The sequence below is a fragment of the Hetaerina americana genome, unplaced genomic scaffold, assembly GCF_022747635.1.
Source record: "Hetaerina americana unplaced genomic scaffold, ioHetAmer1.1.p SCAF_65, whole genome shotgun sequence".
Classification (NCBI taxonomy): domain Eukaryota; kingdom Metazoa; phylum Arthropoda; class Insecta; order Odonata; family Calopterygidae; genus Hetaerina; species Hetaerina americana.
The window spans coordinates 325,207-353,042 of record NW_027287261.1 but is presented as its reverse complement, the minus strand read 5'-3'; the positions used below and the strand labels follow the sequence as shown (position 1 = coordinate 353,042).

At 38.2% G+C, this 27,836-nt stretch overlaps 1 protein-coding gene across 1 annotated transcript; it reads right to left on the bottom strand.

Annotated features, from left to right (window-relative positions):
• Positions 1 to 86: 86 nt before the first annotated feature.
• On the bottom strand, positions 87 to 27,836 carry LOC139695996 (2',5'-phosphodiesterase 12). Its single transcript, XM_071594607.1, has 8 exons — positions 27,076 to 27,836; positions 23,574 to 23,810; positions 21,497 to 21,636; positions 19,703 to 19,868; positions 12,824 to 13,076; positions 9,021 to 9,207; positions 5,122 to 5,312; positions 87 to 291 (listed from the first exon to the last, which is right to left on the bottom strand). Exons 1-8 carry the CDS (start codon positions 27,669 to 27,671, stop codon positions 178 to 180), a joined length of 1,884 nt encoding a protein of 627 aa, XP_071450708.1. The 5' UTR covers positions 27,672 to 27,836; the 3' UTR covers positions 87 to 177.

Sequence of the window (27,836 nt, the reverse complement as noted above, 5' to 3'; positions counted from 1 at the left end):
TACTATATTCGCAGATATTTTTCACATTACATCCGATTATGCGTATCTCATGACTGATTGGAGGAAATTCATGTTTCCTAATATGAGCATTTGCTTATCACTAGTATATCGTATAGTATATAGTAGAGTAAATGAAAATTTGGTGAAGTCATAGCAGTTTTATTAAAAACGAAATACTCAACAATTATTCCAACGTAAGTCCGCCACTAAAGCCAAGTGATCAGACGGAAACACAATTGATGGTAAGGCTGTATTCTGGGTGACTTCCTCTTCACTCGGCAAAGGTACCACCTACAAGACACAAGCACATTCAACATTGTTGATATCGTATTTGGTAAACAATAATTACGGAAATTTCGCTGGCATGAGATTCAGTTAACCTAGGGTTAGTTGGAAAACAAAAATAACGGCACATAAGATAGCGTATATCCATCGACATGGAAATCATCATTTGCGTACTTGTGATTCAAACCTGTTGACACTTGTGTTCGCCATGTATTTTTATAAATAAAATCCTACAGTATGGACATTCGACATAACGTTGGAAGCCTCGTATAGTAGTAACACTGGCTTAAGCTTTAAGTGAAATCGAGATGTAATACGCAGCACCTGAACGAATGTTTCAGTGTTCACTTAGTTTTTACTTATGAAAAGTGTCTTTGTAATATTTTTCATGTCAATCAATGTGTCTTCATCAAGGAGGAAAACAATCGCATATCTAGGCAAGTTTTTGGTAACTTGACAGCAAAGAGTAGCGTGATCTATCCATTGTCTACGGCACCTGACATTGAAGAATACATTAGAACATGGCCAAAACTAAAGTAAAATAAACATGAATCTGAGTTTATACAAAGAACATTTTGGTGGTAAATTAGCGAGAATCACCATGAATATTAGTATCTCTTCAATCGAGAAGGGAGTTTCTGATATTCAAACGAATGCATTACTCAAATGCCTTTACCACTTGCAGTACTGAATACTTTGAGTAGACAAGGTTGGCAGTCAGCAATACTTCAAAAAATTATGCTGAATTCAGTCATTATAATAATTGAGGGTATCCCCTGTCATAAACACAACAAGGGAATTTGACAGTTCCAAAAAATTAGTAGTTTACACACTTTATGAGAGCAATATTTTTGTTTCTCAGCCATCAAGTTGTCGGAAAGTGATTTTCTAGCCGTTTTGAGTGATTTTCAAGGCCTTCTGTTAATGAGTATTGTTATTATTGGCATTCTACCAGTTATAGTCAGTTTTGGATAGACACAGCCTATACAGTTTTACAACAATACATTAGCCAGCCTCTCCTAACGAAAAACATTACCCTGACTTAGGACATTTAAGTAGGCCCCTCTTCAATTCCACACATACTTATTCCATTCATTCCATCCAACATGACCATTCCTATTCTTTCCCGATTCTTGCTTACCTGACATCCTCCCCTCTATCATAGTCTTCAACATCTAATTCTCAATCACAATGCCCTGAATCCATCTTCCCTGCCTCTTGGATTTCTCCCAACAATTCTGTTGGGATGCTTTTTGGGGGGTACCATTAGTGAAACAGCACATTATACTTCATGAAATTCTTCTTGGGTCTTCCACCAGGTCAGAAATTCTATATTGTCTGACGTTTCGATGCCCGGCTCGTGCATTGAAACGTCGGCCAATATGGAACCCCTGACCCGGTGGAAGACCCGAGAAAAAATCATGAAGCAAACACGCCGGGAAAGCACCAAATCTTACTTCAGCACATTATACTATTTTATAAGATATTTACTAAATTTTCCTGGAAGTCCGGGTTCATCTAAATGAGGGTACATTTGGAATGACAGGATACTTTCATATCAGTATGGTGAACTAACTACATATTCTCCGTGTATTTATGTTGACTTCCAGCACACAGTAGGGTATTATATTACTCCACAGATAACACATTGAGATTAGCAATTGTTTGTGGTAATATCTGGAATTTATGATTTGGTATTTTACCCTTTTAAGGAGGCTTTGGATGGAAAAAAAATTAACATCCCTACATTTATTAGCCTGGCCTAACAAGACAAAACCAGACACCTCACATTAAATAACCCTTCTCCAATTCTGCATACATTTTACCTTCCTCCATTCCATCAAACATGTCTGTCATTATCCTCCACTTAGATCACTTGCCTAATATCATTGGTTGTCGAATTCCCTTCCTTTTAGTCGAATTCCCTTCCTTTTACTGTCTCTTTGGGGGGTTGAGTGTTTTGTGGTGCATTTTCATGTGGTAGTGATGTTTCACATTCTTGCTTGTTGTGTCCTGGCTTGCGTGTTTTAGGATGGCTTTGGTGCTGTATCCTGGGGTGCAGTTTTTTGTTGTTTTGCGGTGTATGTGTTTGCATGAGTATTGGATGGAGGGAGTTTTGCATGAGTGTGTGCGCTGCTGGGGTGTAATTTTCCGTGTTGTTTTTTGCATGTGGTATTTTTCGTTTTTACGGTTGGTGACCTAACACCCCCCGCCACACGCCCTTGCGGCGGCTTGCGGGGTATTATGTAGATGTAGATGTAGAATATCATCTTCCCCTCTATCACAGTCTTCAATTGCTAATCAAAATGCACTCCACCCACCTTTCCTGCCATTTTTAGATTTCTCTCAACTCTATCAACTATCTTCTGTCTCCCTCCACCATGCCAAGTACAAGCCAAGTACTTCTTTGTTTGTTTGCATTTCCATCCATTTTACCTTTTCCATCCTTCCCCACAACAATGCCTAAAAATCCTCCCATCTATGCCTATCATCTGCTTCAGTGACCAAGTTTCTAAACTATGCAAAATCATGCTCCATGTCAAAGCTTTCATTAGTATAACAATTTCAAATAGTGAAAATCATTCACTTTGATCGGGTTGTTTCCGTGACATCCTCACTCAATGACTCTGCCATCACCTCACTACTAAAATGCTTCTTTCCTTTGAAAGCAAATCTTCTTCAAAAACTGCCTGGCGAGGTGAAATGTTTTTTCTACCTGCTCTAGTTTTCAACCTCCAATTTCAGTTTAACATAAACTTCCTCCTCAAAAACTCATTACTTCCATCTTCTTTCCACTACATCCCATACCTATCACAACGATATTCATCTTCAGGGTGTATTTAGAGCCACAATCTGATATAATGCCGACCCCGGTGACGGCAGGGTAACATCCTCGTCTGCCATTCCAAGGGTCGCAGGTTCGATTCCTGCCTGGGTGAGTTTCACTCCATCTAGGGCTTGGGTGTTTGTAAATGTGACCATTGTTATCGTTGTTAATAGTTCGATATAAAGGCCAAAATGTGCTGTTTTCGGACTAATACCGAATAAATAAATAAAATAAATAATTATAATATTAATGCAAGGTGAAAATGAAGACTTTTTCACTATAACTGCACATCATAGAGACCCAAAGAATTCATTTGTTTGATGGAAGTTATTAGAACCCTTGCTACAAGTTTGAAATTTTTACTGTAATAACTAAACATGCAAGGAGTAATAAATTAATTTCACGACTGAAAAAATACTTCCTCAACAACACATGAGAAAATGCAGAATTTAGTTTTATGTCTCGCTCAAAAACATACTCTTTTAAACTTCTTCTCCTAATGCAAAAATTTTCAAAATTATAGAATAAATTTCATTTATGAGATAAATACACATAATAGAAATAGCTGAAAGATCCAGTGATTCATTCGTGAATCACCGTCACATTGTGTCAACAAAGTTTACAACTCGAATGTATATCATTTCTGCTCTGCAAATAAAGGAATATAACATGAATCATATAATTTAGCAAAACATTAACCTACTTCCTGAAAATTGTTCCATCCATCATTACTCAACATGAAAGAAAAATGACTTGCACCTCTTTATAATTAATCTGAAAATGACTGCCAATGGACTGAAAGAAATGGGTATTATACCATTTAATAAGAGCACCTAACTCTGTAAAAGATGCTAGCTGCATCTCATCCCTAAGATGCAACACTAAGAAATTAATGCTGGGAAAACTGTATTGCTCTCTTGGTGAGTAACTTAATGATACCAATGAAATGAAATTATTGACTATGTAATTCCACAAACTTCATTTAAAAACACTACCCAGGTTTCGCCGTTGAACGCCATCATAAGGTGGTCCTCATAAAAGCAAACTTGGTATATATACGTTCTGATCAATGGAGGGGGGGGTTGGTCAGAGAGGGAGGGTGTAGGGGTAAAAATGCTACAATGTAGCTGGGAAGAAGAGAGAATTATATCTTTCTGTGTCAATCGTTGACTTGCAAGAGTGGTAGTTTTGGGAATGGGAGGGATACAAAATTTCGTTGGCAAGTTCATCTTTACAATGGACGCATTTCAAAATTTCCAACTGCTCCAAAGCATCGAGCCTTTGACCTTCATATATTATATAAGAATACAGAAGATTAGAGCCAGGTGATTGAAATTAACTGCAAACAACAGAAGGATCGAAACATAAGCAATATTTACAAGCTAACACAATATGCCGCCTTGTTGCTTTTTCTCTATGATTCACAAGTTGAAATGAGACATTTGCTTTATTTGTATTGGCGCTCAATTCAATTCAAATGATCTACCTATCCTATATTCATACACATGTGCATATAATAGGATGTACCTTACGCATACGTGAAGTACTATGTATTAGAACAAATAAGGCATAGAAATTATATGTTTCTTCTTTTTCTCATGTATTTATGAGATGAAATAACCGTAACAGCAGCAGATCTGTATAAAATGAAATGCAATTAGAAAGGCATGCTTCCAAACTAATTTCTTTTTGTGAGATTCTTCTTTAAATTATTGTGTACATAGGTATGTAAATTTGTGGATTTTTTCAATTTTTATTTCACATAACGCGCATCATTTTTTTTCTCGATCATATAGACATTTTTGTACAGATAACGTGCGTGCTATTGATGGGGAAATATGGGATTAGCACTATTGAAAGCTCACTTTTCTATAATTAAAATGCTTAAGCTAAAACAATCATAATGAAATCAAGAGTATGGAGCGTGGACTAAATTTACTCACATTGACATATCAATGCAAGGATATTCCAACAAAATATCACATACAATACATAGCAAAATTACAAACCTGATCCACTTCAAGGGCATCCTTAGCGTAAAAGATGTAGTCCAAACAGCCCACAAAACCAGCTGTGTAATTTGTATAAGGAAGTTCACGGTAAGCACTGGCAAGAGAGAATGAATGGTTTAGATCTATTCCTTTCATATCTCCTTCACTTAACCCTCCAAAATTCCCAAAATCTTCATCAGACAGTGAACCTAGAAATTAAAAAGAGTGAAAATAAGTCATTGCTTGGCCATTTTTCCTTAAAATGACTTTGAAGCTTATAACATTTACTGTCCCCTAAAGCACCTCACATATTTTGCGCTACTCTTGATCCACCCTATGCTGTTGTCTGTACCCAGACATATTTTAGATATCAAGTAGGGACAATGAATGTGATAAGGACACAAATTTATGCCTTTATAGGCACAACTGAAATACACTTGCACACATAAGAATATAAAAGAAAAATTAATTAACTATCATAATATGCAACAATTCCAAAAATCTTTATGAGATGGTGCTCACTGAAAAATTAACAGAAATTGATTAAACTAAATGGACTCTTAACATAACAAGTCTTCCCACAACATAAACTCAAAATATCCTGTACTGAATTTACACCAAACACCTTTGATGATGCAGGATACTTTTTATTTATGCACTAGTTTCTAATTCCTGTTGGCTAGTAAGTCATTGTAAGTTCTCTCTAGAGAGTAAAATCTCACAAAACTCCCATATAATAAAATCATCATAATGGATGATACCTAAACAAATGAATAATATTTTGGCATCGCCAAGTTCTCAAGTCTGTGAATTCCAGGTGAGAAAATCCAGAGAGGACTTTAAGACACTAAGAGATATTTATGAGGGGGTACCGGAAAGTAGCCAGGAGAGTTCTTCGGTCGGCTGAGCTTACGTATTTAACATTTCTTCCACTAGGTGAGCATAGCGCAACTCGTTATGAGTTCCAGGAAGGCATTGTTGTCATCTGGGTGGGCTAAGGTCAGTCACAACAATTCCCTTTGTAAAAGCAGTTTCACTTGCTCACTGTTTTTCATCAAGGCGGATTTAAATGAACAGTGTACTGCTGAAAAATTTTGCTTCCAGCCTAGGAAAAATGCTGCAGAAACTGTTTTCATGTAAAAAAACTTATACGGATTGTGCTTTGGGAAAAAATCGAGTATACCAATGGATTTCTCATTTCAAAGAAAGTGAAAAGTCACTTGATGACAAACCTTGTTCACCATGTCAGTCGTCTTCTACAATTGACAAAAAATTGAAGTCTAACTTAGTAAAATAATTAACAGTCAAACCTAGTGGGGCAAATTCAGAATGCACTATCCATGCATCATCTTGAGGTTTGATTCCACTAGAAAAGTTTATTTTTTTGGGCGAGGCAACAATGAAGTTTTCCACTGGCTGGACTGTTGTTTGGTTTTGGGGTCGTAACCATAGCAACATGATTTGTCACCAGTAATGAACTTGGCAAAAATATCTGGATAGATTTGGAGATGATATCTCAATGCATGGCTAGTTTCAATTTGATTCTCTTTTTGCTATTCAGTCAGGACCCGAGGCATGAATTTTGCAGTGACCCTTCTCATCTTCAAATCTTCTGACAAAATTCGATAAACCGAGCTCCACATTCCAGATAACTAACTATCTCTTCAATAGACAATCGTTGGTCTTCAAGCACGATTGCATGAACTTTTTCAACATTTTCGTCAATTCTAGAAGTTGACGAGCATTCTGAATGAGGTTTATCATCAAGTGACCTTCTTTGAAATGAGAAAACCATTGGTACACTTAATTTTTTCTCATGGTACAATCCTTTTAAGCTGTTTACAACACAATAGTTTTTGCAGCGCTTTTCCCAAACAGGAAGCAAAATTTTTCGGCAGCATGCTTGACTGATCACTTGAATCAGCGTGCGTGTTCACTTGAATCCGCCTTTGACGAAAAATAAGGATCAAGTGAAACTGCTTTTACAAAACAAATTGTTGTGATTGATCATGACCTGCCCAGATGACAACACGCCCTTCCTAGAACTTGCAACGAGTTGTGCTATGCTCACCTAGCGGAAGAAGTACCTACTACATAAGCTCTGCCAACCAAGGCACTATTCCAGTTACTTTTGGGTACCGCTTCGTATATGTGGAGGCATCACAAAACTTGGTCATACTTGTGTGGAAGCCACTTTCCATTGGAAGGGTTCATTGTTCAATAACTTGCAAGATGCAGGGGAAGAAGGCAGTCTATGCATAGGTCCACAAGGTTACCTGCAGTTGCATTCCTTTGCTGCTAACTGAAAGATTCTCTTTTACTATTTCTCATTATCCTCTTCCTTCAATCCATCAGCATAGGAATTTTCCACCTGGGAATTGAACCAGTTGACAATGGCAGTCTTGACTACCATGTTGTCTCACAACTTTTGTCCACCAAGCCAATTTCAAGTGCAAGGAGAGGAAATAGTTACTAGGTGCTACGCTGGGACTGAATATAGTGATCCAAAAATTTTTGTTCACTCAACATTCTTTGCTCTTTGTGTTTGTCTGTAAGTATTTTCTGTGCCCACCAGGCACATGATGTGATACCTGAGCTTCTCTGTAATAATATTTACATAGTGGCACATTCAAAAAGAAGAAATTTATCAATCAGAGCACTATTTGTCAGCTGTTGATCATATCGCAGTTCTTGGTCCACTTGCTAAACGATTTTGTTGATCTGGATTCTGGGTCTGCTATCCGCTCTTCATTACACACATTTGTGCAGCCATTTTTGAAGTCTTGACACAATTGTCTAACCTTTCCTTCACTCACCACATCACTGTAGGTTCATAAACTTGGCACAACTCCCAATTAATTTGAAGAAAAAGGTTACGACATGCCTTTTCTGGCCTCCCAACTGTGAGTTCATTATGATTAACCCTTATCTCCAGAAGAACTCTCTTGCTTCCTCCTCAAAGTCATTTCTTGTTCCTAACTCATACTTCCCAACCTCACTACCATCTCCTCCTTTGCCTTCTGTCCTATTCAAATCCACCATTACTATCAAATGTTTCCTTCCAGGAACACCTGAAGTTATTTCCTCAAATTGATCATTTAACCTGTAGATTTCTTCCTTTGGCATTAGAGCTGAATAAGGACCAAGTTCCTTGTTTCAGCTTTTACTTCCACTAATAATATTTTATAATTTGCCTGCTCCATGCTTACTACACTTCTGCCTACCTTTTTGTTCAATATTATTGCTAACTCTTGCTGCCTCTGTTCTCCTCCACTGCTGGTATACTAGTATATTATCTATTGCTCCAGTCATCCCTACTATCCTTCCATAATAATTTGCACAGCCCTAAAATATCTATATTTTCTCTCAATCTCAAAATTAAGAAAGGCACATATCTACATAGAAGTGTTCCATACATGCATTACATTATCCAAATGTGAGGATAATGTAACTTTGTTTGATAGAAAGGGATGAGTGATATGGTATCCTCTTTCACACTGGATACAATCCACACTGAAGTATATGGATACCATGAAAATTGTTCTGCCCAGGAAGTGAAAACCCCTTTTTTTTGCATTCCAGAATTATAGTGCAATTTAAAAAGCATTTATATTTGATTACTCATTGAATACTTAACTACACCAAATTTTGAACTAAATAGAGCTTTTTAACAAAACATAAGAACAATTTAATGCATAGCAGTCATGTCCACAAAATATGCAGAACTTTTCACAAAATTTAAATAATGACACCTCCATGAAGTACATATTCAAAGATTTTTTATCAAAATCAAGATATATATTGTAATCCACAAATTATAAATCTTATTCCACCAAGATAGTGACGTTAAATTATGTAAAAAGGACCTATACCTATATATGTAAAACCAAAATACAACTTATTCCTCATCTACTTACTTTCTTGCAATTTTACAGAAGCCCAAGTAGGATCATCAGCATCCACTTTCCCTAATGTCAACAGCCTATGTGCTCCAGTGTCTGGGGTGCTGTTGAAGTCTCCACAAAATATGACAGTTGCCCTATGCCCACACTCATCAGATAGTTCTTGAACGACATGCTCCAAATAACAAAGCGTCATTCCAGTCTAAAAGAAGAAAATAGTTAATTAGTAATAATTACTCTATCATTAAGAAGAGTGGCTATCTTCTTAATGATGGGGTCATTTTCTAATGACAAGAGAAATGCAAGGAACATAATAAATGACCTTATGAAGTACTGAGTTATGGGAAAAGAATTGAAAACTGTATAATAGCTAAATTTAAATTGCATTCTCAAAAATTGCCGGCAAGTAAAATGCCTTTTAGAAAAGGACCAAATCAAACATCAATATTAGTAGATTATAGTAAAAAAAAACCAGCTGATTTTGATTATTGATAAGACCACCAGGAAAAGTATAATATCGCTCTTACTGCATGCCGAGTTATAATAAACATTCTGCCACCTCAACTTGTGTCAAAAAGGATAAGAGGTTGTTCCAAATATTTTTGTTGGATAAACTACAATAGATATCAAGTAGGAAAACTTCAGAGGTTCTACAGTCACTTGCAAAGGTCTTGTGATGAAAGGAGTGGCACCACTTTCAATAAAATTCCATTCTCAAATAGGTAGAGTATTCCATCATGCATAGGAATTACAATTTAGCGTAGGGTTTGGTAACTTTAACTTGTAGAAAATACATTTTTATTTTTCAACGGCAATGACTGATAGTACTTTCACTGCCATCTTATCCAGCTCAAATCTCATGACAGCTCTCCAGAGAGAACTGCAACCGTGAAGAAGTAGTTGTAGGTCAACAGCAAATCTGTAAACCATCTCTATCAAACCAAGTTCACATTTTCGGATTTAAAGTCTTCTGCAATCAATATTATTGGCTTACAACAAAAGTTAGTGGGAAATGCACTTATCTTTTCTTAGAGCACATGAGAAAGGTTGCCCTTATGGTAATGAGTTGGACTTCAGAGACAAAGACATTGAGTTAAAGCTGGAGTTCATGATTTGATTTCATAAGCAAAGTAATTTTTCTTTAGTTTACCATGTTTCAGGGCAAAAACTCACGATTTTTTAATGCATATGATATAACCTGTATCATTAAAAAATTAAGTAATGGGAACAAATCAGTTAAGTTATTCCAAGAGATTTTGAAATAAAAATACAATGGACTCTTATTAGAACATTCATTTATGGCACATTTTCCTTATTGACATATCCATTCATTCAGGTCTGGGTCCCATCTAAATGTTTATAAATACGATGAGGATATTTTGATTTCCTCTTTGGTACATTCCATGTTAGACCAAAGTTAAAATCTGCCCATGAGTGAGTAGAGGCAAAATATCCTAAAATATGTTACAAGATAATTTAACGTAACAATTTATCATAATTACATTAATGTTTTCATATTTCATTTAACTACAGACATATGCAAGCTGTTGTTGCATGTAATTAAAGAGTAATAATGACGAACATATAAATGCCCCATTTTGTTTCTCGTCATGACATCACCTCAACATACATATTGACATTTGTTTTGGAATTTTAGGGGCAATGTTAATAACATGAGTACAAATAGTTTTTATTATTAGATAAGCATTGTAATATGAATCAGGGAGGAATATGTTGTTGAAAGGCAACTTTAAACTGAAGAAAAGAAGTAACTTCTCTAAGAAGTGCATGAAAATTCTAATACAAAATGTACAGACAGCAGCATTAGAGTAGTAGCTCTACAAACAAAAACAATATTTTAAATTTTTACCTTTGGTATGATTTAATGCTTATTTTTAACATAAATCCAGGGTATTCTATTTATAGGGAAGTTAAGGGAAGAGGGTAAATTTTGAGAAGTTCTGCTACTTATTAGTTCCTGTAAATTCCTAATGTCTGCTACATAGTGACTCGGAATTTCTGGAGTTCTAAGTGTATGTTTGCGTCAGACATGGGTAAACTGCACAGTCTGTGTATCATGGAGTGAAAGGCTGATAATTTTTGTGAGATGTGGTGTCTCGATTGGGCGTGTATCACTTGGTCTGTGTAACATTGTTTTCTATAGATTGAGAGGTCGAGTTTCCGGTTGGTGATTTTGATGGACAAGTCTAGGAAATTCAGAGTCCCTTCATTTTCTAGTTCGCTGGTAAACTGGATATTATGGTCAGCAGAATTTAATAAGGTGACAAACTGGTCGAGTTGTCTCACTGTCCCTGTCCACACACAGAAAACGTCGTCCACATACCGGCGCCAGTAATGTATGTATTGGGTAAGGGGGTGTTTTAAGGTGAACAATTGCCGTTCGAAATTGTCCATATAAATATCTGCCAGTAGTGGGGACAGAGGGGAGCCCATTGCGAGTCCGTCGGGTTGGTGGTAGTGTTTGCCATTGAAGAGAAAACTGTTTTGTTGAACACAGACTTGCATTAGGGAGCACAATTCACTGATTATGGGTGCAGGGGCTCTTGCCTTCACGAGGGTGATTTCAGCAAGGGTGAGGGCATCAGCCCTGGGAACACGTGTGAAAAGGTTGGTGACATCGAAAGACACCATTCCGCACTTCGGGGGTAACACCAAGTTGGACAACGATTCCGCGAATTCGCAGGAGTTCTTGATCCCATCTCTAGGGGTAAACTTGGAAACTTCCCTGAACACAGAATTCACTTCGTGGGATAATAGATGGTTTGGTGCAGATACACTAGACACAATGGGTCTAATGGGGATATCACTTTTGTGGATTTTAGGAAGGCCGAAAAATCTGGGGGCTTGGGGATTCATTTGCATCAGCTTGGGTGCTTCTCGGGGTCGTATGATGGCCTCACTCGAAGAAATGGCTTTGCGGCACTGTTTTTGGTATTCGGGTGTGGGATCCTTTTTTAAAAGCACTAGCCAAGTGGCGGAGACTACCTTTCCTTGGGAATATATCACACAAAATCCAAAGATTACTCCCCCGGGAAAAAATCAAAGCCGCCTTCTACAACAGACAGACACTAAAAGACATCCTGGGATCCAACAAAGACAAAATACACAAAATGGAACAAAGCGGAGTTTACGAGCTCCGCTGCGATGACTGTAACGCAATATATATGGACAGACTAGGAGAACATTCAACATCAGAACCAAAGAACACTTAGCTTGCTTCACAAACAACAAACACACATCCCAATTCGCAAATCATCTACTAACACACAAACACCACAGTAAATTTATCCCCAACATCTTACACATAGACAAAAAAGGTCAAAGGTTAGATGCACTGGAAGAGTTGGAAATAATCACCCGCAAGAATTCTAAAGACACCCACCTGGTCAATGAGATTTTGTACCCTTCCCGTTCCCCTCTCTTATGCCTCCCATTACCAAACCATTCCCCCTTAACCTCGCAAAGCCTTCAAACCCCCGCTGAGTGGCCTAAGACCTCTCCCACTCATACCCATTACCCAGACTCCTCCCCCCCCTCCCTCCTCCATTCTCCCCAATCCACCCCCCCTCCCTGACTGTGTATATATACCCGCCCTCTACTATGTATGCCTTCACCTGAAAATGCCACGCAGTGGTGAAACCATGGTCGTCTGAATAAAGTGTAAATGTGGAATTGCTGTGTTTTCTTTCTTTCTATACGATGGAAAAATTCCACAGAGTAACGGCTAAAACAGTCTCTTATATTAAGGTAAATGACCCTAACACAGTCAACTTCATTTAAAAAAAATAACCCAATACCTGAAGCAACCTAATGTTGTCAGCCAATGGGTGAAAATAAAGATGGGTGTCTCCAATGACGATGCGTCGCCCTTTCATATTACCATCTTCAACAACTTCTAGGATGGTGACTTGAAGAGTTGTGGGAAGGCCAGCCATTTTGGCAAGGATTAACTGGCCATACATTGATTCTTTCAATGATTCATAGAGTTTGGAGAAAACCGGATTAGACTGAATTTCTTTGCCCAATGCCAAACTGCATGATCTGACCAACCTACAATTGAATACAATATTATAAAGAGCAAAAAATATCATAGGCAACACTGACATAATAAAACACATGACAATCTTTAATAAACTTTTTTAATTGGCTGGAAGCCAGTGAGAAAAATAAGCCGGAGGGAGTAGATAATGAACCTCATGCAATAAAAGTGAAGCCATTTTTAAGGCTTAAGCTCTGTTGTGTCAAAGGTAATAACTCACAAAATGAATATAAATTTATACCTTAAGTTTCCATGCATAGACATTTTTATGCAAACATTTTTCCAGAGAATTGAGCATTACTCGTGGCAACAAACAGTATTTTCCATAGGCTATTGGTAGGATTATAGCATGTATACTTTTAAACAGCTAATAACTTATTTTCTAATATTCTTTCCTAGATGTTGGCTATTTTTTTAATATTGAATAGGTGAAGAATGTCTACAATGAAAGAATAAGTCTTAGAAAACTCTCTTCTAAGGCTTGCTTGCTTGGACTCTGCAGTGTGTAATGCCTCAAGAAACTTGGATTTCATTAATAGAACTCGTCGTACATTTTAAAATATCTAAGCTTTGAGAACATCACACTGAGCATTTATAAATTCAAAATTAGAATACTTTGCAGTTAACTGGTCCCCTTACTATAAATCAAGGTTAGTATAGAAATATTTACACTTAAAATTTTCCTCATAGGCTATCCATTTGCTTAAATAAATGAACACTTTTTATGGAAATCATTACTTCTTTCATGGAATTGAGGTTGTTCTTAAAGCTATTTATCATTTAAAACAGGCTATATCATTTCTTTTAAGCTTGAGAGACAAAAGAAAAATTAGTAGATGTTTTTAAAAAAATCTTTCTCTAATATTAAGAAGAATGGATGCATTGTACTAGAAGCATTTAAAGAAAGTTGCAGCACATGATCTTGCATCATAAGAGTAACATTTGTTTTGATATAAATTTTACCATTAATAAGGAATGCTAAAAAATTTTCATTTCTAAAAACACCCCACACTTAATAAATAGATAAAGAACGTACTACGGCCGAGTGCATGGAAAGAATGTAAAACCCAAAGCCGTACACTTAAGGGCACTTATAGGTGGAATAAAGAAGGGGGTGGGAAAGTTATTGTTTGGCGGGAAGCCCGATGTCAGTGACCCGTCACTCAAACAAATGAAAAATTAAAATAAATAGTTCTACCAATTACTCCCTTGATCAGGTATTTGCACACCAAATTGACCTTCACAAGTCGCAACCACACACACACACAGGGTTTACGGGGCGGGAAGCCCGACGCCAGTGACCCGTCACTCAAACAAATGAAAAAATAAAATAAATAGTTTTAACAATTACTCCCTTGATCAGGTATTTGCACAACAAATTGACCTTCACAAGTCGCAACCACACACACACGCAGGGTTTACGGGGCGGGAAGCCCGACGCCAGTGACCCGTCACTCAAACAAATGAAAAAATAAAATAAAAAATTATATAACACTTACTCCCTCGCTCAGGTATTTGCAAACAAATTGACCTTCGCAAGTCACAAACACACACAGGGTTTACGGGGTTGGAAACCCGGCGCCAGTGACCCGTCACTCAAACTCGGAAGACACAAAAGTACAGTGCTGGTGGGGAAAAGTGCCGAAAAACCTGACACCAGGTGTTTCGCCTGCTAAGCAGGCCTCTTCAGAGAAGAATGATTAGTCGGAGCCAAAATATGTAAGTAACAGTTAAGTAGGGGAGGGGGGGGGGATGGTAACGGACAGGGGAAGGTTATGGGGGGGGGGGAAGCACGGGTGGGTGGTCGAGGGGCCAACAGGAGAAGGTACAATTTTTGGGAAATTTGAAGTTCGAAGGGGGGGGGGGGGATGGTCACCTTCGGAAACAACCAATTTTCCCGCTATGATTCCATGATAAAAAACCGTATTTTGAAGTCTGAAATCCAATTCCTTTACGCAAAAAGATCAAAACTTGAAATTGAAGCCTACAATATTCATCTTAAGTTAATGGCAGGTCTGGATTCCATTGAATTTACCGAGTGGTTAGAATATGATAGGAAAGTCCATTCAGTCAGCATCCATAAGCTACGGCAAAAACAATTCTCACTTTCCAAGAAATTCTCCTCCCTCAAGGACGAAAGCACCCATCCTCATGTTGCCAAGGCGAAGCAATTCCCCTTTGTAGTTAATCTTTCCGAGACCAGCTTCTCCCGTGAGGAGTTACTTTTACTAAACCGGGGCCTGAATTTCAGTGTTAAACCCCCAAAACCACCCTTGAATGATCTCATTGCACACATAGAATCTGCCATTAAATACCTTGATATGGGAACCAAGAATCAAATCCGGACTTGCTGTGGGAACCAAATTAGGAAAAACCTTACGCAAGTCCCCAACAAGAGTGTACAACCTCCGAGAAACCTCTTTCCTCTTATCCGCTCACTTCGTAACAAAAACTGCTTCTACTTAAAATCTGACAAAGGGAATTCCTGTGTTATTCTAGACAAAGACACCTATCTTCAAAAAATGCAATCTCTTATTGACAATGGTCCCTACACCAAAATCTTAAAAAACCCCCTCAACAAAATGATCCTAAGCTATAAGTCTGCATTAACTAATTGCAAGCACCTAATCGATAAAAAACTTAAATTCAGACTTAATGTTTCGAACCCACACCTCCCACGCCTATACGGACTCCCAAAAATACATAAAACAGATTGCCCCATGCGCCCCATTGTGTCCGCCATCAATTCTCCCACCTACGAAATATCCAAGTGGCTTACGGGTGAATTCTCCAAGATTGGGTTTCAAAGTTCATCCAATATCAGAAATTCCATCGATTTCATTGAAAAAATCAAAAACATCACTCTTACGGACCATGAAATTCTTGTGTCCTTTGATGTAGAGTCACTCTTTCCAAGTGTTCCAATCCCGGATACCATAACATTTGTGGCGGAGTGGCTCCAGTCTAAGAACATTTCCCCGGTAGAAATTAGAGAATACACCCTCCTGACCAACCTTGTTATGAGTAACAACTATTTCTCCTTCAACAATTCCTTTTACCAACAAGACTTCGGCACCACGATGGGAAATTCCCTTTCTCCATTTCTAGCAAACCTGTTCATGTCCCGCTTTGAAGAGCAATGTCAAGAAAAATTTACCTATTTCCCAAAAGTTTGGTTCAGATATGTAGATGATATATTCGCAGTCTTCGATACTAACTCATCCTCTTTAGAAGCATTCCAAAAACAACTTAACAACCAATACCCCTCAATCAAGTTCACAGTCGAATCTGAAACAGATCGGTCCCTCCCCTTTCTTGATCTTAAGATATCCAGAACCCCCTCCAACCACCTCTCATTCAACATCTACAGGAAACCAACCCACACCAACAATTACATACACGAATCTTCTTTCAATCACAAAACACACAAATTCGCTGCCTACCACTCCCTAGTACGAGGGTCATCCGGAAAGTAGTACCCGTTCGTGCCGCATGAAGTGCTGACGACGCGAGTAGCCGCTGGACGAGGTCAGATAGCTTCAGTGGCTTGTCTGCCTTCTCTGAGCCAAGTTGCGTGACGCTAGCATTGCCTGTGTTGTTTCTGTGATTGTTTACAATGTTTAAAAAAATTGAGAACGCCGCCAGTTGTGAAGTGAGGGCAGTGATTAAATTCCTCAATGCAAGAAACGTTCGCCCATGTGATATTCATCGCCAATTAAAGGAGGTGTATGGAGACAATGTAATGGACGAGTCGTCTGTTCGGCGGTGGTGTCGCAACTTCAACATGGGGAGGGGGAACACACACGACGATGAGCGTTCGGAGAGACCGTCTGTCATTACAGACCAACTGGTGAGCTCAGTTGACGAATTCGTGAGGAACGATCGGCGCGTCACAATTGATGACATCTGTGAGCATTTTCCCAATGTTTCTCGAACAATTGTTCATGAAATTGTTAAACACCATCTGCATTATGCAAAAATTTGTGCAAGATGGGTCCCTCGCGTATCTCAATGAGCTGGCGGCGAAGGACTATGCAGCAGGAATACAGAAACTTGTCACACGTTATGACAAATGCCTTAATTTGCTTGGAGATTATGTTGAGAAGTAGTTTAAAGTATCCTCTTTCAAATAAAATTTTTTATGTTTGTTAATATTTACTTTTGTGTCTTTATTTCACGAACGGGTACTACTTTCCGGATGACCCTCGTACATAGGCTCCTCAATGTACCTTTGTCCAAAGCGGATTTCATAACAGAATTAAAACACATAAAACACACGGCTGTGGTGAACGGCTACTCTGAAAAGCTCATTGATAACATCTTAAAAAAACACAGGAACAAAAGACATCTCCAAAATAACACCACACTGTATACACCAGGTGACAAGAAATTTGTCAAACTACCTCACCACCCACAACTAACAAAAGGTCTTCCTTCTATCTTCAAAAAAATCAAATACACACCCACATTTGTTAGTCAAACTAAACTGAAACTCCTATTTGTTAATCCAAAAGATCCTATTGAGACCCTAGACAAATCTGGAATCTACAAAATCTCCTGCCCACATTGTGACCTTTCTTACATCGGGCAAACTCGCAGAAATATTCGCACACGCTTTAAAGAACACGCTGCATGTTACAGACTGGGAAATTTCAACAAATCATCTGTCGCCCAACACATACACGAAAACTCACACAACATCACAATTGAAGACCTACAGCTATTGAAACATGTGCCTAATCACCTACTCGACCATTACGAAAGTCTGTACATTAACAAAACAAAAGAAAAACTCATGAACAGTGACAAAGGCCCAATATCGTCATCCTTGTTTTCAATCTCCCTTCCGGAATCATGACCGTCCCTTCCCCAACGGTCAAACGACCATCCCCCCCCCCCTTCGAACTTCAAATTTCCCAAAAATTGTACCTTCTCCTGTTGGCCCCTCGCCCACCCACCCGTGCTTCCCCCCCCCCCCATAACCTTCCCCTGTCCGTTACCATCCCCCCCCTCCCCTACTTAACTGTTACTTACATATTTTGGCTCCGACTAATCATTCTTCTCTGAAGAGGCCTGCTTAGCAGGCGAAACACCTGGTGTCAGGTTTTTCGGCACTTTTCCCCACCAGCACTGTACTTTTGTGTCTTCCGAGTTTGAGTGACGGGTCACTGGCGCCGGGTTTCCAACCCCGTAAACCCTGTGTGTGTTTGTGACTTGCGAAGGTCAATTTGTTTGCAAATACCTGAGCGAGGGAGTAAGTGTTATATAATTTTTTATTTTATTTTTTCATTTGTTTGAGTGACGGGTCACTGGCGTCGGGCTTCCCGCCCCGTAAACCCTGCGTGTGTGTGTGGTTGCGACTTGTGAAGGTCAATTTGTTGTGCAAATACCTGATCAAGGGAGTAATTGTTAAAACTATTTATTTTATTTTTTCATTTGTTTGAGTGACGGGTCACTGGCGTCGGGCTTCCCGCCCCGTAAACCCTGTGTGTGTGTGTGGTTGCGACTTGTGAAGGTCAATTTGGTGTGCAAATACCTGATCAAGGGAGTAATTGGTAGAACTATTTATTTTAATTTTTCATTTGTTTGAGTGACGGGTCACTGACATCGGGCTTCCCGCCAAACAATAACTTTCCCACCCCCTTCTTTATTCCACCTATAAGTGCCCTTAAGTGTACGGCTTTGGGTTTTACATTCTTTCCACCCCACACTTAATTCTGCCTTTTTGAGTTAAATAAATGTTTTCAGTCATGGTAATTACACAACTAATAGAGATAACCTACATAGATATTTCATAAAAATGCTGTCTTTTTTTATTTTTGCTCATTATTTTATTTGGATTGAGTAACTTCAAAATTTGCCTCACTCTTTCATTCCTTATTCTTCCTTAAATATGATGGCTCAAACATTCCATGTATTATATTATGAAAGTGCCATTTCATATATTTCATCTAGGTATTGAAACAAAAACAACACAATAACAATATATTTTAACTTCACAGCTTAATCATGAGTGGTGCAACTGAAGTGGCCCACAAAATTATACCTTCTTGTACCTAGGGATCTTACGGCATTTGGCACATTCATGGTAAGGGAGAGATTCTCTTTCTTTGTGCTACCAGCGATTTCCAATTAAATTCTATCGCTAAGGAGATTGAGAGGCTTAGGTTTTGCATAAGTTACTCATAAATATCATACATTTGAATCTGGGACTGTCCAACCAGTGTATATGATACCACACAACCAATAAAATTAATGCCCTCGTAAATATTCAATAAGACCAAAAAACATTCAAATCAATATACTAATGGTTAGTAAATGCATATAGGCAAGTATGGGTACATACAGCAAACTGCTTTTATATTTAATAAACTTGAAAAATAATAACTGATTCAACAAGGGGAGCCAAAATGCTAGTGGACACATGTTAAAAATATACTGTGAAAAACAACAAGCCTGCCATTAAAAACCTAGGCACATCAACTACTAACATAAATCTTACTAAGAGGAATCATTGCATGATTTAAAATTTCCTCATCTTGAAAATTAATGCTGATTAAATCACATGACAACTTTAAAAACAAAGTTTATCAAAGTTATCAGATATCATGTCTAACATAATGAATTTTTTACAAACTTGAATTTAGACTTGTGGAAGAAGCAGGCAAGTCCTTCATTCACCTTGCCCTCTCCTTTGCGCTGGAACACTCCAGTGAATCCAAGAGAATAGAGAACTGGAGTCAAGTCAAACTCAAACACTTTGGCATCCACTTCTTGCAGACACAATAAGTCTGCATTGTAGCCTTTTATAAAAATAGGGAAAAAATAATGGAAATAAGTATGTCATCAAGGGTTGTTTGAAAAAAATGAATGAAAAAACTATAAATTGACAGCGAGACCCATACTGATAATATGTGAAACAAGTATTGCACTTACAGTGATAATATACAAGGTGCGTTCCGAAAGTAATGCAATTATTGTTTTTTTTTTTAAAGTACTAAATGGAACAGATTGGCACGAACATTGAAAATTCTTCACTATACTTGGGCCTCTACACACTTTTTCCAGCGACTCTGCCATGACTGGTACATGCCCTCAAAAGGATCTTCAGCGACCTCTCACAAGGTCTTCATCACGGCTGATTGGATCCCTTCTATGAATGAAAAACGGGTTCCATTCAGGGCTGCCTTAATCCCAGGGAACAGAAAGAAGTCTGCTGGGGTGACATCAGGACTATAGGGGGGATTGGGCAGCATTGGTACCTGGTGCTTGGACAGGAACTCGCGGACTCATGACTCATGGCAAGGCATGTTGTCATGATGGAGTCACCAGGTTGCGGAGTCGTCAGGGAGATGTCTTTTCTCTTCCTGATGACCCTTTTTCGGAGTCTTTCCAGCACATCCACTTAGTAGGCAGCGTTAACTGTCTGTTCTTGAGGAACAAATGCCTCATGGACCACTCCTGTACCGTCAAAAAAGACAATGAGCATTGTTTTCACTTTTGATTTGCTCATTCTTACCTTTTTGGGCTTGGGCTACTGGTCGCTGTGCCACTCAGAGCTTTGCCGTTTCGTTTCTTGGTCGTATTCAAAAACCAAGGTTACATCACCAGTGATGATGTTGTCCAAATAATCAAGTTCACTTTCAATATGTTACAAAAGTTCACTTGAAATTTCCACTCTGTTGGTCTTTGGGTCATCTGACAACAACTTGGGCACAAGCTTGGCACACGCTTTCCTCATCACCAAATTTTCAGTAACAATGCGAAACACAACAATCGACGACAAGTTCAGTTGATTGGCAACCATCTTGATACTCAATCGACGGTTAGAGTCCAACATTTGTCAAACACGAACCACATTGCTGTTGGCTTTGCTGGTTGACAGATGCTCACAGAGCATTGGTCGTTGTGAACCCCTTCTCAGCCCTCCTTAAAGGCCTTAAACCACCTCAAAACTTGAGAGTAGGACAGAGCAGAGTCCCCGTAAGCTTCACGAATCATTTTGTTAATCTCATCAAGAGATTTTTACAGTTTAGCAAAAAACTTAATCGCCAAACGTTCGATTGTCGATTCCATTTTTTTCGTGACACTGTCAGCGCCCAGAGGTTTACAATAACTGACGTCCTGCTGCTTCCACAGCTTGGAGAGCACTGAGACCGGTTTAGCGGCAAAGCTTAGCATCCCCTTCACCTACTCCAAGTGGTTAAATCCCTCTCTGACCAATAGGAGTGGTGTGGGAAATCCAATTGCATTACTTTCGGAACGCACCCTGTACGTATCAGTAACTTAGATTTCATAAATGTACATTATTTGATCAGTAAAAAAAATTATAAGCAATAATTTTACATTGACTGATTGCTCCAAAATAACATAAACATATTCTTGTACATGCATACCTATTTCTTAAGGTTCATTCTCAAAGTTTACTTACCAATGAGCTCTTTCAGGAAAAGTTGTTTCCGATAGTTGATAGCAAGTGCATAAGGTGGGCAATAAGGATACAGAACAGTGCGGGAATAATCTGAGTCAACATAGGTATCTGCCAGCAAGTTATACGTCACCACGCGAAAACTGAAATCAAGAATGAATCCAATGTGCCTTATTAGTTATTTTAAACTCTGTTTTGAAATGTTCATTCAACCAAAAAATCATGCCATGATAATTTTTAGCAGCAAACACTATTTACAGCACCTTTCCAAATGCTTAAATAAAGTAAGCATAATCTACCAGGTTAAGGTAGGTTTTTGATGGAGACAAGTACCTGGATTCAAATAATATACACTAGTACCAGGATCCAAATAAGCCCCAACAACAACATACTAAATATTCAAAAAAATCCTTACTACACATTGAAATAACTCATTCTTCAGCAATGAATATGTTCTACCTCCATTAGTTCCAAAAAAAATGCCAATTTTTTTCTCCCTATACCTCACTCTCTAGCATTCTCCCTTAATTACAGACACTTCATGAACCCACTTGTCCTGCTGTCTTCAAATTTCTTCCAACAATTTTGTTGCAACTCTTTGGTTGACTGACTTGACAATACCTGACTAAAGCTTCAACAACTACTCATCAAACTGATTTTATGTGTTACCCACCTAATTCCTACTAAAGCCCTTCTTATCCTTAGCTTAATACTGCTTATCTTGACTCTACACCCTCTACAAATGCTTGGGCAATTGGAGATGTGTAGGGGCCCCTCCTATTTTCAGAAAAACTTTACTAATTGTAACCAATTTAATGTCTAATTACATCTCAAACTCCACAAAGCATACAGACAAATCCCTCCCATGGACTACAACCAAGATGGGGTTAAAGGGCTGGTGTCATAATTGTGGTCAGAGTCTGCATCCACACCCGGGAAGTTGTGCGAATTGATCACACTGTTCCAAAACCTATGCCTAACCAGAATATATCTAACTGATACCTCTCTGAGTCACCTGGCATTTTCCATGTATACATACGCCTTTTGTGATCTTTAAACCAAGTGTTGGTGATGACTAACCCCCATCTCCAGCAGAACTCAATTGCTTTCTCCCCGAGGTCATTCCTCGTACCTAAACCCTAATTCCCCACCTCATCACATCTCTGCCTTTACCTAACATCGCATTCCAATCCCCCATCACTATCAAATGTTTCCCTGCAGGAGCACACACAATTACGTCCTGATTGTATACCCCATCAACTTCCTCCTTATGGTTGCTCGGTGGCATGTATAGCTGAAAAATGACCAAGTTCATCGGTTCTACGTATATCCCTACTACTAATATTCTATCCGCTACTTGTTATAAGTTGACTACACTTCTTCCTACCTCTTTATTCAATATTATGACAACCCCTTGCTGGCTCTCATCCCCACCGCTGTATATTATTCTACAACTATCACTCCAGTAACCCCCGCTATCTTTCTATCTCACCTCGCATAGACCTAATGTATCTATATTTACCCTTTCCATCTCTCGCTTAACATTCTCCAATTTTCCGGTCCACAACATTGTCCTAACATTCCAAGTTCCTATTCTAACTAAATTGGTCTTCTTCTCCTGCGTCTTCTGTCCTGCTGCTGCTGCTTTTCCCTTGCAAGGGTTTCGCATGATGACAACCGCAGAAGCCTTGCCACCCCCACTGCCGGAACCGACACAGTCGATTGGGTTGAGCCCAGTAGTTGCCAGGTCTCATATTCACTATAGTGTCCATCATTTTGCTCTTGAGAATGATAATTGAGATGGTTTCCCATTGCCTTCCTCAATAGTGTTTTTAAAGTGACACCATCACTCAATGGTCGCCCCACTGGGGTCAGATGCCTTTGCAGCTGCCTCACAGAGGAAAAGACGCTGCGTGGACTACCTTTCCTCTGGCTCCTAAGCTTTGACCTATCTGGCATGGGTTATCTTACCAGGAGCAATTATCATTACTCCTGCCAGCACAGCTCTAGGCTGAATTTATTATTGATATTTAAATACTTTACATATTTTTGTTAGTTCTCTTATTCTTTGATCACTCACCTAGGACAAACAATTCTTTCGGTAGTAAATCCATGCCGATCTTCAAATGGGCATCTTCCTGGACCAGCCTCAACAACAGTGGGAGAAACAGCTTCTACCATTGGACCCTCCTTATAGATATCACCTTCCAATACCTTTCTACGAGGAATGCATCTCACTAGCAGTCTCAAGCCAATATCGCTTGTCGAAGGGGTGTAGAAATACCCATCTCCCACTTTTGTCCATGTGAAATTATTCCTGAAACATATGCATAATAATGGATTAGAAAAGGTGAACTGGAAAAGTTACGTGTTTCCAGCAAAAACTCTTAAGACCTTTATTGAAATCTCACATAACAACATTATTAACCTTACTCAAAATAATTATGTTCCTGAAATGCTCATTTTTACAAAAAATGCATCATATAGAGCAGATAATTCAATTGAAGTCATATTGCCACATCATCAAATGGGCACACATTCTACACATAACTATTGTAAGGATAATAAATCCCCTCAACATTTTATTGGGATTCTACGAGGGATTCCAAAAGTTCAATTTTTGGAACATCTGATTGAAACATATAATTCCTATAAATAAGATATCAAGTGTAAAAATAGAAAAGTTTAATGGTACATGAAATGATATTGCATTTTAACTTCTCTGAGTAAGATGACGAGAGAGAAATATAATTTAGTAGAAAAATATTATATATTCACAGGTATGACATGTTACCCTATCAGCTTCAAACTAATCAATTATATCCAACAAGTACTGAAATTTAGAAACAAAGTCTATCAGCAAAAAAGCAGAAATGCTTGACTAATTCGGATCCACAGATATGACATGAAATAGGACACTGAATTCAGACATAAAGACAGGATAAAAATAACAGATATCCAATAAAGGTGCTTTGATTTGGTATCTGCTTCTAGCTTTTAGGTTATAATAACTTAAAGAGGAGTACGCTCACTTCACTGAGAGCATGGTGCAAATTATTTTAACTTAAAAAATCACTAATAATCAGTTTATAACTGCATGTAATATGTGAAACAGCAGGAAACTACTGCATTATTAATCTGAAGAGCTACATCTTACTGCATCTTCTTTAACACTTATACTGGTTTCATATGAAAAGCAATGAAATAAATAATGCCAAGAAAAATATATCCAAGATAAAATTAGTTAAAAATCAATTTTCTGGAAGAGGCAACTCCAGAGAGAGAGAGAGAAGGCATTATGGAAATGTGTTTCTCAATTTTGGTTTGGAGCTCTGAATAACATGTATCTTATTCATCAGAATAACATGTATATTATTCATAATTCAAATCCTTGAAATAATTTTTTCCATTTCTTGATTGCTGCTCAGACCTCACACTGTTGAACTAATCCCTTGATTTTTGAGAGAATACTTGAGATGCACATCTAGCTGCTTGCATACTCAAAGCGTTCTTGAGAAATCAATATATGTAGTTAATAATGTACCTTATGATATCTTTCTTGTGTGTGGTTATTATATTTAATAAATAGGCACCTAATTACCAAAATGCATACACAAACTCTTGTTGTCATCAGTGAATAAATAAATATGAAAATTAACAATCAAACAAGAGAAGGTAGCGGATCATTTACAAGCACATGATAAAATAGACCATTCAGTGAAACTAAATGGAATCTCCAGCTAGGATGAGATCACTCCACAATGAAAAAAAGAGGATGGACATGTGGCTTGCAAAATTTTTCAGCATTTCTTTGTCAATACTTCTGCTACTATTGTTTAACTTTGCAAATGAAGCTCTCTGCTTTGTTTGCAACATTTAATGACTTAGATGCCAGGCATGTCCCGTACCCTTTTTAATTGTACGTGCAAAATGTGTTGAAACACCGAAATTGAACCTGTGGAGAGGATTGAGATGATGCGGTGGCTAGCGTACTGACTTCCCACCCAGAGGTCCAGGGTTCGAATCCTGGAGGTGGCAGATCTTTTTCAGATTTATCCCAATCCTTACTAGAGGTGTTTTGTGGAGAGCACTTTAAGTGAGAATGCCATCTGTCAGATGGGTCGTGAAAACATAATGCTTGGCACCTTCTGCAAAGAGCAGGTTAATGCCGACAACAAGTTTCCCTTCACCTTTCCTTCATTCCCATCCATCCCTAATGGTGCAAATTACCTCAGGAATCGGTTACCTCCCTTAAATCTATTACTGCTATTTGAAACTTTGGAGGCATGGCCATCCCAAAGGCATGGAACAATGCCCTATGCTTACAAATTACCCGGTAATATGATATAGAAAAAATTGGAAGAATTGAAAATGAGTCTTCGAGCTAGCATGGAGAAAATAGTATATCTGGTTGTAGGAGAAGATGGAAAAGATACTCATCTGCCCCAAGGAACCATCAATTCATAAACCAATTTTAGTATTTAGGCTCCCTTATTCATGAATCTGCATGGTGTGAATACGATGTAAAATATATAGTAGTACAGGTACAATGAGAAATTAAAACACTATATGGGGCTCTATAAAGCAGAGTTTTATCTGAGGAAATAAAGAAGAGAATCATGCAGAATAGTAGAGAGCATAGTTACTTATGGAGTAGAGAGGTGGAATTGGAGTTAATTCCTGAAAAGTAAAAGACCAGCTTCGGAGATGGAGGGAATGAGGTGTGAAATCTGAATAACAGAGTTAGAAAGGAAAAAATTAATATATTAGAATAGTAATGGGCATGAAAGAATCAGTGACATAAAGAATTCAGAAACAAGTTCTCCAATGTATTTGAGGAATGAACGAAGAAAGATGGCTCAAGATTCTGTGAGCATGGTCATCATCTGGAAGAAGAAAATGTGGATGCCTTGGAAAACATGGGTAGAAATAACATTAATAATGATGGATCAAGGCTTGGAAGTGGAATATTGCAATGAATGAGAAGACTGGAGGATGGGAATATAGGGTAACCAATAAAAATGTGAAACGGCCCTTAAGATATAAGCAAGGATTGATTGCATTTTTTATCACCAGACACCAACATGTAGTTAACGTAATTTATTGCCATTCAGTCAAAGAACGTAACTTTAATGTTTCAACCGTATTACAGCAATCAGTAGGCATTTCAAGATCTTGAAGAAACCCATGCTTTTAAATACATTTGTCATATGTTCAAATTCTAGCTGGCTAGATAGCTGGCCTGGCAAGTGCCAAGACAGGGAATACCCAGTCCAGTTTCAATGAATCAGAAAACTCTGTAGGTTAATACTTAGTACATTAACAATTTTAATGCCCTGTATTATTGCCGAAATTCTTGATTTTTCCAATTATTCAAGACGATACTCTTATTAAATGACTTTTCATAAACTCTTATGAGAATGTATTTAAGTTAATTGTAAGCCGTGTAAGTGTAACCTCCACTTAGTAAATGAAATGCATACAATTTCACGACTAAATTACTATTTTCTATTAAATTCTGGAGGATGCTCTCTGGAATACTGATAGCCATTGCCCCAAATATTTCATGTGTAGCGACTTACCGTTTGTCATCTACGCTTTTAAACCACTCGAAGGATGAATCCTCCCTGGAGGCGAATTCCAGATCAAGTTTGCTGGGATAAACAGGAAACCCTGCCAGAATGCTATCTGGAAGTACAATGGAGCTTACCCAAGGGGCATTGACTTCAATGTCATATGACGTATCATACACTAAAAGCCTTAGAGTATCATGACCAAGTGTATCTAGGCATTTCACCTCTGGGGATACCGGAATCCCATCTTTCAAAAGCTGAACGTTAACTTTATCTTCGACTACTGATTCCACGCATGAAATGTCTTCATCTTGGGATTGCTTTGCCTTTTTCTTCTTCTTCGTTTTTTGTTCTACAACTTTTCCAACGTTAGTCGAAACACGATTCAAAAAATCCTGCACAGTTTCTGATGTTTGACGACTAAAATTGAACTGCCTATTTACGTTTTTATAATGAAAATTAAAAGAGAATTGAAACCTATCAGAACCTTCCTCAAGACGTATGTATGCGCTGGCCATATTCTGGCAGTCTATAGAAAATTTCCGTCGCCCAATGAAATTTATCGTGCTAATAAGATTTTTGTATAAATTAAAACCTTTCTTCATTCCAGAAATATATCACAGACATAACCCACATGAGGAAATTAATTTAGCAGGTGTAAAACAGTACGTTTGACCCTGCGGATTTTCGCATGTCTGCATGTCCAATTGATACCAACTACCAACACTGAAATTTTAATGACGGCACGTTGGCAAAAATGCGAAAGAAAA

Bases quoted from the DNA above. Each gene is read 5' to 3' on its own strand.
- LOC139695996 (XM_071594607.1), bottom strand. From the start codon at position 27,671: ATGAAGAAAGGTTTTAATTTATACAAAAATCTTATTAGCACGATAAAT. The intron at 23,811-27,075 runs GTAAGTCGCTAC...CATATGTTTCAG, and splicing joins AAAAGCGTAGATGACAAACG to GAATAATTTCACATGGACAA. The intron at 21,637-23,573 runs GTGAGTGATCAA...TCTTGATTTCAG, and splicing joins GAAAGAATTGTTTGTCCTAG to TTTTCGCGTGGTGACGTATA.